Raw genomic sequence first — 13,529 nt, forward strand, 5'->3', positions numbered from 1 at the left:
AAATTAAATTCTTTCCATTACAAAGTAGCTTCCAAAAATTTCAGAAACATAAAATTGAGGCTTTTTATTGAGGCTTTTTAAGTGACAGGTAATAACTCATACACACAAGATGGCAACAATTGTCAATAATTTTCTGTATTCTGCAAAATCAGTCCTTTGAACCCACACTGATGAGAAAAAATGTTGTTTCTGGCCTGTGAAAAAAGTCATTTTAATAAATGAGTAAAAGACATTTTCAAAATATTTATATTTTAACCTAGATATCAGAAGTTAAACTAATCAACAAATACGGTAATCATAACTGTTACAGTAACTGAAAAATAAGGCTAATCTACTTTTTTAAATCACCAGAAGAAATGCATCTCACATTTTCACAGCAATATATAGATTACTAAATCTATATAAGCTTTCACTTATATTATCTCACATGATTCTCTGGAGTAGATAAAATAGATGGTATCCTTCTCTTTTATAGTTGAAGAAATGAAGGTTCAATGACTTGCCTAAAGTTATACTATTAACTATTAGAGCTATATTTAGCCTCAAGTATTTACCCTTAAAGTCTAAGATTCTTTCAATATATTATGCTGCTTTCTTACATGAATTCACATATCTCTTTCATCTTTTGTTATCTACTTTGGAAATCCTATACAAATTTAAAATCCTATGTATGTTTGTTGATGCCCTCTGTAGCCCTCTCCACTACACCACAAAACCTCATCTGTCAGTCATTCAACATTTACTCAGTACCTGCTATACACAAGTTACTGGGTCAGTTACTAACCAATCCTTTTTCTGTGAGATTTCCCTAGGATTCTCAGTGGTCACTCCCCCTTTTAAACTCCTGAATCGTTAACATATAACTTGTCATTCATCTTTTTATTCTTAGCTCAACCTTCCTTTAACAGGACACTATGCAAGCAAGTTAACTTTTTAAGGTAAGTAGGCATATACTGTGGAATCATATACAGAAGCATATTAAACTTCTTTAAATACCCTGAAACATAAAAAAGTTTTTCATGCAACAGGACCCCTAAACACAGCCAATTACATGGTCTGGTACACAACCAAAGAAACAGAATATACGCATGGAAACGTAAGTCCTCACGAGAAACTGTTTGTAAAAGATTCTTGTCCTATATAATGTTTTTTTACTCTAAACCTCTGAGTAAAAAGTGATTTCGCTTAGTGTTTTATACCTCTTTGAATACTTAGAGTCACAAAATTGCTGCAGATAATAAAAGGTTTCTCTAAAGATGTTAGCAGTTATTATGGGTTACCATATATTTTATTTTTTTAAGAAATGGATTACCTTATGAATTAAAATATCTTCATTTGTTTATGACAGAATCAAAAAGGGCAAATTAATTTAAAATAGACTGCCCAAGATTAGGATGATTTATTAATTAAATCACATATTAATTTCCTTTACCCACCAAGGTTCCAATACAAGGACAGAAAAAAAAAATTAGTTATTTTAGCCACAAAAATGTTAGAAAACAAGAAAGAAGACCAATACTAAGAATGAAATCTTGCCATCTGCAACTATGTGGATGGAACTAGAGTGTATTATGCTAAGGGAAATTAGAGAAAGACAAATATCATGTGACTTTACTCATGTGGAATTTAAGATACAAAACAGATGAACATAAGGGAAGAGAAGCAAAAATAATACAAAAACATGGAGGGGGATAAAACATAAGAGACTCTTAAATACAGAGAACAAACCGAGGGTTGCTGGAGGGGTTCTGGGTGGGGAGATGGGCTAAATGGGCAAGAGGCATTAAGGAGGACACTTGTTGGGATGAACGCTGGGTGTTATATGTAGGGGATGAATCATGGGACTCTACTCCTGAAAGCATTATTGCACTATATGCTAACTAATGTGGATGTTAATTAATAAATAAATAAATAAATAAATAAATACCAATACTAGACAAGAAAGTTGGGAAAAATCTTTTAAGATCGAAAGTAGACAGAACTCGACTATCAATTTAAAGAGAGTCAGGAATTAGTAATCCAAAACTCCAGAGATGAAAAGAGATCTTTCCCAAGGAGTCCTCTGAGTCCAACCAACAGAGCAAGAATAGACCCTGAAAAGAACATCAGGATAAGTTATTTTATAATTGCATTCCAAATAGCTGGGTCTTCAACATTCCAGACTCTCAGTAACTCTTGGCCCCAGGCTATAATCTAGACCAATAATTCTCCAACTTTAGCTTGCATCAGAGCTACTAGGAAGACTTATTAAATCAGATTGCTAGGATCCATTCACTGTTTCCAATTGAGTAGGTCTAGGGTGAAGATCAAGATTCTACACATCGAGTAAGTTCCTAGGTGATGCTGCTGATCCTGGGACCACACTTGAAACTAATCTAGAGCAAAGCACTAAAGAAAGTAGACCACAGTCTACAGAAAAGTCCTACTATGAGTTTTAGGGTTAAAATGACAAGTGCAGAGTTTAAGGTAATTCTTAACTTCTATATTAACTCTACTCAAGACTCAAACACATGAAGGCAGCAAACTTCAGAGTAAACCTTCCTTACTTGGGCAACTGTGATTATCCCAAATCTGCCTCTATGTCCCTACATTCCTTCTTAGGGTAGCCTGCCTTCTGACCTACCTCCCTCTCATCATACAGGGTCCTGTAATCAGCATTCCTAAAGACTAGGGGCACTAGTGCTATTAACTCTAGGTCATCATGCTACCTAACTCTACTAATCACCTCTGTTCTACAGCCAAACTTCCATAAACATGACCAAGGATCACAATACATTTAAGCAAAATTAATACTTTGAAAACTGTGTTCTGATCAAGTAAGAGACTAAAGGATGAAAATCTTAACTATAGTTACAGAAGAAAATAGAGTATCACAAAAATGATCAATGTAAAATATATAATTAATAAAAATGGCCAGGGACAGGGAGTTATGTGCTAAATTCCTCCTCTTTCATACTAATAACAGTGCTATTCAAAGTGCCAGGGCATAATGAGATTGAGTAAAGAAACTAACAGTATTTAGAAACTCTCATAAAAATCTGACATTGATTCATGAGTAGAAACCTAAAAACAATGTTAGATTAAACTGAATTTAATAATTTAAAATGTGGGCTTTTGCATCTGTATTAATTTCTGGTAATTCTAATAATTCAATTTTTTTTAATTTTATAGAAGTATCAATGCAAAAAAAATTTTTTTAAAAACTGGTCCTTCACTATAGTTTGAGATATACTATAATAAAAAAAAACAATAAATAAATCTTAAAGGTTAATAAACCAAGAAACAAGACCTATAAGAACTAAGAAACAAAAACTGCTCAAAATTATTCCCATATGCTACTGGACCTGGGGGCGGTAGAAGTAATTATAGTAACTCTCATTCTATATTGTATCTGTATGTTACTGTGTCTATTTCCCCTATGGTTTGTAAACGTCCCAGGGGCACAACTAGTAATTTCACCTTCCAATGCATTTAACTGCCAATGATGAGTCATTATTATATGTACAGAAGTAAACTAAAACCAAAAACCTTAGCTGAATAAACATGACATTTTAAAAAATCATTAAAAACAAAATAAAAATGTAGTTTTGACAGTCATACTGAGAGGCAATATAATGTACCATGAGCCTTGGCATTAGCCTAGGTTCTCATTTTGTCTTTGTCACTTATTAGCTACGTAGACTAACCTTTAGATTCCTCGACTATAAAACAGACCATCTTGACAGGGTCAGTACGAGAACTGAATGAGGTAATACACAGAAATGGCTTAGGACAGTGCTTGGCACAGAAGTAATCCATATTACCTGTTATTTTTCTCTAAAACTTAAAACCTGAGAGATAGTTACAAACCTAATTGATTTTACTTACAGATAATCCATTTTTCCATTGCATCCAAAGAAAGATATTCACAAGGCATCTTAAAAAGAGAAAATATATACCTGTGATTAGAAGAAATTCTAAAAAAACAAATCCTATGCTAAGTCACTCTCTTTCTCTTCCTCCTAAAAACTCTTACTGCTCAATTTTTGGCTCAAATACCACCATGACGTATTTAAAAGGCTGGATAAAAGTTTTATAACTTATGATTTAAACTTGCAGTCCATAAAGGACAGTAAGAGCTGTGCCCCTTTCACATTTACACTCCCTGAAACCTCCCTTAAAATAATACTGTTGCTAAATTGTCTTCAATCTGATAAAGGACAACTTCAAATTTCCCAAGTCTATTTCAGAGCTTGTAGTATTCCAAGAGATAATATTTAATCAATTTAAAAAAGATTTAGGTACATGGGTACTTACTATCTCACCCCAATCAGTAATTTTGTGTGTGTATTCTCCATCTGCATAACATATATTTTTATACATACAGAGAACAGATTGAAAATACAGTTGACCCTTGAACAATAGGAGGATTAGGAATGCCAACACCCTGCTCCCCATGCAGCTGAAAATTTGCCTAACACTCCTGACTTCCAAAAATTTAAATACTAATAGCTTACTGTTGACCAGAAGCCTTACCAATGACAAAGTCAATTAATATATATTTTGTAAGTTACACATATTATATAATGTATTCTTACAATAAAGCTAGAGAAAATATTAAGAAAATCTTAAGAGAAAATACATTTACAGTACAATACTGTATTTATCAAAAAATACACGTGTAAGTGAACTCACACAGTTCAAACCAATGTTGTTTAAGGGTCAACTATATAAAACAATATAATGATTTTGGTGAGGATTTAAGATGATTTGTATTTCCTTCTTTACAATTTTCTGCATTTTCCAAATTTTCTACTATAACAGAACAAAACAGACATTTAAATTTTAAGAGAAAATACTTACATTACTAATTGTATTAACTTAGCATCAGATTTTAGAAATAAAAAAACTCAATAGTACAACTTAATTACTGGACATTTTACAATAAACTTCACTGACAGGCTAACATCAATCAGAAGAAAAATCACAACAGTACTGCATTGCTGATATTTTTTTAAAAATCAACTTTACTATTTTTATTCAAAAAGGGAAAAACAGAACCATACGGTGTCAGACTGTGCAGGATTAAGCATTGTACTGGGTGCACTGATGAGACTCAATAGTTGGGCATTTCTCCACTGGTCCGCTGAAAGATTCCTTCGAGGATACACCATCTGAAGAGAAATTAGTGCATCTGAAAGAGACTAATTAAAATAGGAAAAAAGGAAGTTGAGGAACAAAGACTTTTTTTTATTTTTCCATTTAAATTTCAGCTACAAGTGCTGTGTGTTTCTAACTGTACCATCCTAAAACAACAAAGCCTAATTACAACTATGCTCCATATAGTATCTAAGGTGGGTCTGGCTACCACCTCTAGAATTTTTTTTAATTTCATAAAAACTACATAGATTCTGTATTCCTGGGCAAGAGCTCAGCTCAGGAAATCATGTTAGTTCCTTAAAAGTTACAATGTTTGGCAATCTTGGGATCTTTATTTCAAAAGGGGTAGTAGGCACATTCTTTTGTGCATCATTTTCTACTCTAATAGTTCTTTGAAAAAACACATTAGGGTTATGGGACTATTAATAGAGCTCAACATATTTCATATTTCTCCAAAGATTTCTTTACAAAAAAAAAAATGTGCTCTATCTTAATAAATTACTTAACTTCTGTTTGTCATTTGGTCTGTTAATTATAGCTTTATCATCAAGATATTTAATGTTTCTTCTCATCTGCTTCTTACTTGCTTTTAACTGTCCTTTGCTATTCATCTTTGCTTCCTAGAATCTCTATGTAAGAGTGAACATCTGAGTGCACATGAATTACCATGGAATTTGTTCAAAAATCAGAATCCAGAGTTCTACCTGAAACTTAGTAAACCAGAACCTCTGGGAGTAGACCCCAGGAATCTGTATTTTTATTATACTCTACCAAGTGATTATGAATGTTTTTAAAATTAATTTTAACAAATCCTAGCAAATACAGGATAGACTTTGTATCTAAACCTGAGATATCATGGAACATCAGAAAAATTATGATTAGGAAATAAAGGGTCTAATCCAAATGGATAATTCTCTTGAAGCAATTATTAATAGTCTAGTATATGCAAATGACTATGGAGAACTTAAAAAGACATGCAAGAGTCTTACGGAAATTTTCATCACTTAAGTGGGAAAAGAACCAAATCTGAATTGGGTAAATAAAAACTTGGCCGTACGTGATTGGCAAAAAGTCAGAAATGAATGTATAGAGAAAACAGAGAGGAGTAGGGAAGACAGTTCCAGGTGAGGAAAAAGCAATACCCAAATCAGAGACAAATGACTGTGGTATGCTCAGCACTCTGAGGAATCCTGACATCTCCATCTGCAATGCTGATTTTTACTTCAAAACTGATGCCATCCACTGGCCTCTTTCAAACTAATGATCCAACTAACTTCAAAACAATAACCTATATAAATTTGTGGGTATAATACAGCTAAACAAAGAAATTAAACTACAAACACATCTTCTGTAAACACATCTTCAGAATTTTTACTGGAGTAAAAAAATTGAAGGAAAATTCTTGGTGTTAACTGTGGGTCAAAAAAAAAGCACAGATTTAGAGAAAATAGTGTATTATTAAAATGTTTAACTCTCATGACTCAAAGAGAATGAACCAAGATTCTAAAATCTTGGGATTTAGCTCTGGTTTTGCCCCAATTGCTGCTAAATGACTTACTGTGTCACTTCTCCAGTTCTCAATTTTTATCTGTAATAGGATGTATGAGATACCTCTAAATTTCCTTGATGTGCATATGAACTATGGTTCTTTGAATCAGCCCTACTGCAAAGAAACCATAATGCCAAGACTCCCTTGAACCAAAATTGTTTCACTACAACTACTTTTTTATATATTGTAAAAGACATTCAAAATTATTTTCACAAAGCTCTTAAAGTTTTTCTTAAGATTTATTAATAACCTAGTTAAAATTTATCAAACACTATGTATCTAAATACTTTTTATGAAGTAATTCATTTAATCCTCATAACAACCATATGAGGGAGATATTATTTCTCTATTTTTACAGATAAGAAAATGGATACAGGGAAGATGGTTAAGGAATGTGCCCAATATTACACACTCAGTAATTGGCAGAGTTGGGATTAGAACCCAGGTAGTCTGGTATCAGAGCAGACATTCCCAAATACTAAATTTCACTACCTCTATACCCTATACTGAATCTAAAATCTATAATGGAGGTGACTAGGTGGCTCAGTTAAGCATCCGACTCCCGATTTCAGCTCAGGTCATGATTTCACGATTTGTGAATCTGAGCCCCATGTCAGGCTCTGTGCTGACATCGCAGAGCCTGTTTGGGATTCTGTCCCCCTCTCTTTCTGCCCCTCCCCTGCTTGCTCTGTCTCTCAAAACAAATAAAAATAAACTAAAAATAAAAATAAAAATAAAAATTATACTGGATCAATATATTCCTGAGTTTCCATGTACTATTTGGAATCTAACTAATGAGTTCTCTGGTTCACAATTAGATAATACCATACACAGCTATTATTCGCATCCCATTATGTTTTTCATAAAGAAGTTTATCTAACCCTTGTATTATTTCATATGCCTATTAAAAGCAATCTAAAAACCAGGTCCTACCTTGCTGTGGGGTACAAATTCTTCCATCATTTTTTTTAAAGGGTTTTCATAATCCACAATCATCTGACCAAGGCGTGGGTATTCTCGGTCACTTAAAATAGACATATCAAATTTCAGTGAGTTGTTAGCCATCAAACTGAGAATTTCACAAAGATCTGTATATTGCAGGTCTACCTGGCTCCATGGGTCATTTCATGAGCATAGTTGTATAATCCAATGATTGCCTTCCTTTCTTCAATTCGAGACAGTAGTATCATTAGCGTTGTATAGGTTATAATCAAATCTAAGTAGTTCTTTGTTAAATCAAAGTTTACAGTCTAGAAAACAAAAATCAAGTTTAACCTCTTATTTTGTAAACTTTAAGACACACACACGCACACACACAATCTTCATGGCAGCTACTAAAAGTCAATAATTTTCTTTAGTTATTTATTTTATCCCTACTTCTAAAATTCTAATTCCTTTCACCAAAAACATACCTAAAATTTAGAAGTTACAGGTAACAGTTTCATGTTGGTGACACAATTTTATGGATGACAAAAAGCTTGTTATTGCTTTATTTAACTGGTAAATAGTTTAAAAGGATAAATAAAACCAGAATAAGAAGAAATACGGAGCCAATCTCACTAAGCAAGAAAAAGGAGTACTAAATAAAAAAGTAATGGAAGTCATTTAGTAGTAAATTGTCAATGGAGGCATTTTTCACTCTGACTTCCTGTATCTAGAAATTGTCGTACCTAAGGTTCTATCAAGTATGCCTTTCACAGAGAAAAGTATTATTCACTTAACTTTTTAAAATTGCAATTACTAAAATAAAATACTAAAATTAACAACTATTTTCCAATACACTCAAGATTTATACTCAGTGACAATGAAATAAGTAAAAATAGAAAATACATTATAACTCCTTACCTTTAAAAAGTGCTACAAAATACGTCAAATTAACAATGCTAAAACTCGACATACTAGTCATGTAAATTTTCTCTAAAGAAAAACATTTAGTCACCTTAGTTATATTAGAAACTAACAGAGGAGCACCTGGGTGGCTCCTTCAGTTCAGCGTCCAACTTTGGCTCAGGTGATGACCTCACAGTTCATCGGTTCCAGCCCTGCGTCGGGCTCCATGCTGACAGCTCAGAGCCTGGAGCCTGCTTCAGATTCTGTATCTCCCTCTCTCTCTGCCCCTCCCCCACTCATGCCCAGTCTCTCTGTGTCTCTCAAAAATGAATAAAAACGTTAAAAGAAAAAAAAAAAAAAGAAAAGAAACTACCAGGAGAGAATCAGGAGTTTTTCTGAAAATAATACTTACGATATCAAAGAAGACTTGGCAAACATCAATAGTGTTCAGCAATTCACAAACATGGTCCTGAAAATAAAAGCTTATGTTAATTTTCTACCTAGGTAAATAATACTAAATTTAGAAAACACACAAATAAAATATATTTTAAATTGTAGTTGCAAAAGAATTCTTATTTTATTATCTACAAGTGACAAAGCAATTTATACAATTAATAAACATCTACTTCTGAAATATTAAACTTTATATATTAAAATACATACCTTAAATTCCATAACATCTACAAATGTAAAGTAGTATAATGCCAGATTTTTCAGAATCTCTGATTTTTCTTTCTGTAGCTGTGCAAGCTGTTGCTGTAAAAAAACAAAATTAGAATGCATTTTTCATTCAGAACAAAAATATTTAATTTTACTACAAACTATCTTCTTTTATGATTGCTATATGGAAGCACAAGCTCTTAGAACAGTATCTCTAGATGATTAAGGCTTTTTAAAAAAAACCAAAATACTTGACATAGCAACTGCTAACAGTGATCAGCAACTGACAGTGTGAGGCTATAAAACCAATCAAAGCAGATTAGTACCAAACTGCACTACTATTAAGGAAAACTGGAAAATGTTAGGGAAAGGTATCAAATGAACTCTTTAAAAAAATTAAAAACAACTCATGAGAGCATGATCACATTACCAGAAGTGAGAGGAAAAAAAAGGATGATAAACACTGTGACTTAACACTACAAAAAAACAATATGCTTTATAAGTTTGGAACTTACCAAAAAGAACATCCAGGCAAAGCCACGTTAAGCATGCAAAATAAAATGTAGATACAAACATAAAATACAGTAACGGTTCCCTGACCAGATCCACAAAACACAATAATACGTTAAACAAAAGCAAAAAACCACAACAACAAAAAAAGAAATGAGAAAGAAGCAAAACTAGAGTTAAGACACTGGTAAACATGAAAGAGGGAAACGTGAATATAAAAGATAAATATTATCCAATCAACTGCATTATTAATTTAAAAAGCCCTAGGTTTTCTTTTCAAAACTGTAAGTTCTGGAAGAATCCAGCCACATTTAACATCCTGTATCATAAGACTGACAGAATTCCAATAAACCTTCTAGAACCTTGATATTCTCAGTATAGTCCACAGAAGAGCAACTCCACATCATTTAGGAGCTGATTAGAAAAGCAGAATCTCAGGCCCAAGGAAGATCTACTGAATGAGAATTTGCCTTTTAACAAAATACTCAGGTGATCTGAATGCACACTAAATGTCTGAGAATCACTTGTCTAGAATGTGAGAAAACTAGAATACGGAAAAGTGGTTTGAAGTAACAAAATTGCTGTCAAAGTCCACATAATTTTGAGGCCCTCATACAGTTCTTACTTATACAGGAGAGTTGGGGAAGAGGTGCCCCTCTACATAATTGTACTGAACCATTATGATAAGCCATAAAATTTACAGCAGTGAGTGCAACATCAAGGGAAAATTCAAAAAAAATTCTGACAAGACAGTTTAAAATAGCAAGTATAGCAGTCTAGTAGACCCATCTAATATAGGGTAAACTACCCTAAAGACTGCAGTCCCTGAAGACATTTAAAGAATTATGTCTAGAAAATGTGTAAATGAAGGGGCGCCTGGGTGGCGCAGTTGGTTAAGCGTCCGACTTCAGCCAGGTCACGATCTCGCGGTCCGTGAGTTCGAGCCCCGCATCAGGCTCTGGGCTGACGGCTCAGAGCCTGGAGCCTGTTTCCGATTCTGTGTCTCCCTCTCTCTCTGCCCCTCCCCCGTTCATGCTCTGTCTCTCTCTGTCCCAAAAATAAAATAAAACGTTGAAAAAAAAAAATTAAAAAAAAAAAAAAAAAAGAAAATGTGTAAATGAAGTACCTCATTATTTCCTCATAATGCCAGACATATTAAAGTGTATACTTACAGTGATGTGTAACTGGTTTTAGCTTTATCTATGAGTAACTGACTTTATTTTCAACAATGTATCTGTTTCAAAACACTTCCATGTTTATATGCACATTTTTAATCATTACCACTCATCAAGCAGATATTTATACAAAAATGACTATTTTCTGGGGGTGTCAAGTGGACAAAATGGGTGAAGGGGAGTGGGAGACACAGGCTTCCAGTTATGGAATGAGTAAGTTAGGGGAATAAAAAGTATAGCATAGGGAATATTGTCAGTGGTGTTACAACAGCATTGTATGGTGACAGGTGGTAGCTACACTTGTGGTGAACGTAGTATTAACATATAAACTTGTGGAATTACTGTTATACACCTGAAACTAATGTAACACTGTGTCAACTATACTTCAACTAGAACTAAATTAATAAATTTTAAAAGATTCTATTTCCTCAGATTATATTACCTTTACCTTTAAGTTCAACAATAAACATTTATGATTGATGACTTAGTCTTTTTTTTTTTTTTTTTTTGCTTTTCAGTACTTTAAATTTGAGTTTTGAAATATAATAGGTAAAGTACACTCATAAGAAGCAACAGTATAACTCAGTTGCTACTGGGCTTAATTATTAATAGTACCTCCTTTCAATTTCAGCATCCTAGTTTGGACCAAAAAAAAACAAAAAAAAAACAAAAAAAAACAGAGTCACCATCTCATTATGGCCTTAATGATCTTTTACACACATTTTATTTTACATATTAAGAACCTAATGCCCACAGAATGTAAAAGAACTGTCCTTTCTACCATTCTGTATGGTCACCACCTCCCTTTTTAGTAATAAAATCTCAGTCTAAATTTCTCATTCAACTTTATTTCCCCCAAACCATATGTAACTAGACTCTACAGTGACTAAAAACATTCACTCCACTAACAAATGTCTGAATTCAAAACAGTCAAGTTTTCAAGGCCTTACACAATTTGGTTCTAAATAAAATTTACCTTCCCAATCTAAAATTTCCCCTACATTCATTTCATACACAGTACCTAAAACAAACTATTCCCTATTTTCTATACACATCTCATATTTGTTTCCTCTACTGAGATGTCCAAATCCTACTATCCCCAAACTACTCAGTTTAAATGTTAACCTATCTTCAAAAACCATGCCTGATTAAACTTCTTCCCTGAATGCAAGTATTAGCTCTCTCTTCTAAATGTGTATAATTTCTAACAGTATCATTTTCTACCCTGTATCACAGCTTTCTCCAGCACTATAAGACAGTGTACCAAACTCATTTTTTTCAATCTCCACAGCCCATATCACATTGCTCTGAACATAAAAAAGTATCCAACATAAACATCTATCAGAGGAGAGATTATGACAAATTTAAAAGGTTTTTATGTCAATGACAGATGACAAATTTTGCTAGAAAGCCTACCTCTTATTGAACAACCAAGACTAACTGACTTAACCATTAGAGCCTAATACTCTCATCATTAGCCAAAATAATGTACATGAGAACATCTGACAGTTCCTGGCACCCAGAAGCTATTCATTCAATATTAGTTAAATGGCAAAGGAGGCTAAACAAACCATTTCTTCAAAACAAAAAAAAAGCTATTTTAAATAATTTAGTACTACTCATAGTACTTCTAGTAAGAGCTGGTATTACATGAGCACACACTCCTTGCCAGGCATTGTTCCAAATGCTCTACAAGTATCTCACTCAGTCGTCCCAATTATATTCCCTATTTAATGACAATAAATTCCATAAAGTTCTGTATGAAAGAGATCAATTGTAACAACAAAGAACAAAAGTGTCTACAACTTTAAGACTTCAACCACAAAAAAAGAATGGTACCTTTTAGTTCTTAAAGTGAAAGAGAGTAGATACTACTAAATGTATTTAATTTTAGGTTCATCATCTCATTGTTTTATAGTAAACAAAAAGCAGGAAATAGCTAAACAATATAGATCAATAATAAATTGTTTGATGTAACAGAACAGAATTAGAAAAGTGTAATTCTGAGAACTGATTCTATTCATTAATACTTTAAAAGCATTATTTTGGATACTTAGATTAACTATATACATTAGCAAAATATTTGTACAATGCTTTCACTAAATTTCAAACCATGGATCCTTATTCTTAACATTCAAAGTAAAAAATATGTAAAAACCGAAAACAAACAGGAAAAACATTAGCAACACAGATCATAAAAACATCGTATCTTTGCACTGAAAAATGTTGGTTATCAATCTTTGTCAAATTAAGAAGCATTTTACACACAAAATAAGTATCTAAAAAATTCACTGAAATGTAGTATTTACTAGTTTTTACTCTTTCAAAGAAAAATTACTGGCAAATTACAATAAAGAACCAATGCCTAAGATGGCAACTCACTAATTTTCAAAGAAATGTGGCTACAGTTCTTTATTCACCTATTTCAAGTATTCTGTTCTTTCATTGTCAAAACTGCTTATGCATAATAAACTATTTTTCTTGATCTAAATTATGCTAGTATTTTGTTCCTTTTAAAAACCAAGTACAGTATGGAACCCAAATAGCCAAAGCAATCCTGAAAAAGAAAACCAAAGCTGGAGGCATCACAAGTCCGGACTTCAAGCTGTATTACAAAGGTGTAATCATCAAGACAGTATGGTACTGGCACAAAAACAGAAACATAG

General features: G+C 32.9%; 1 protein-coding gene across 6 annotated transcripts in view; it reads right to left on the reverse strand.

Moving 5' to 3' along the window:
* Window positions 1-13,529, reverse strand: part of NCKAP1 (NCK associated protein 1) — a 111,325-nt gene that overhangs the window by 62,591 nt on the left and 35,205 nt on the right. For 4 of the 6 annotated variants that reach the window (XM_043577229.1, XM_043577233.1, XM_043577232.1 and 1 more), the window contains 6 exons: window positions 9,182-9,274; window positions 8,931-8,987; window positions 7,796-7,938; window positions 7,622-7,712; window positions 5,046-5,183; window positions 3,868-3,916 (listed from right to left, as the gene is read on the reverse strand). In XM_043577229.1, coding sequence (XP_043433164.1) covers window positions 3,868-3,916; window positions 5,046-5,183; window positions 7,622-7,712; window positions 7,796-7,938; window positions 8,931-8,987; window positions 9,182-9,274 — 571 coding nt within the window. The remainder of the gene's footprint in view (window positions 1-3,867; window positions 3,917-5,045; window positions 5,184-7,621; window positions 7,713-7,795; window positions 7,939-8,930; window positions 8,988-9,181; window positions 9,275-13,529) is intronic. The other 2 variants (XM_043577231.1, XM_043577228.1) reach the window with 1 other exon arrangement.

This window comes from Prionailurus bengalensis, chromosome C1, assembly GCF_016509475.1.
Source record: "Prionailurus bengalensis isolate Pbe53 chromosome C1, Fcat_Pben_1.1_paternal_pri, whole genome shotgun sequence".
Lineage (NCBI taxonomy): Eukaryota > Metazoa > Chordata > Mammalia > Carnivora > Felidae > Prionailurus > Prionailurus bengalensis.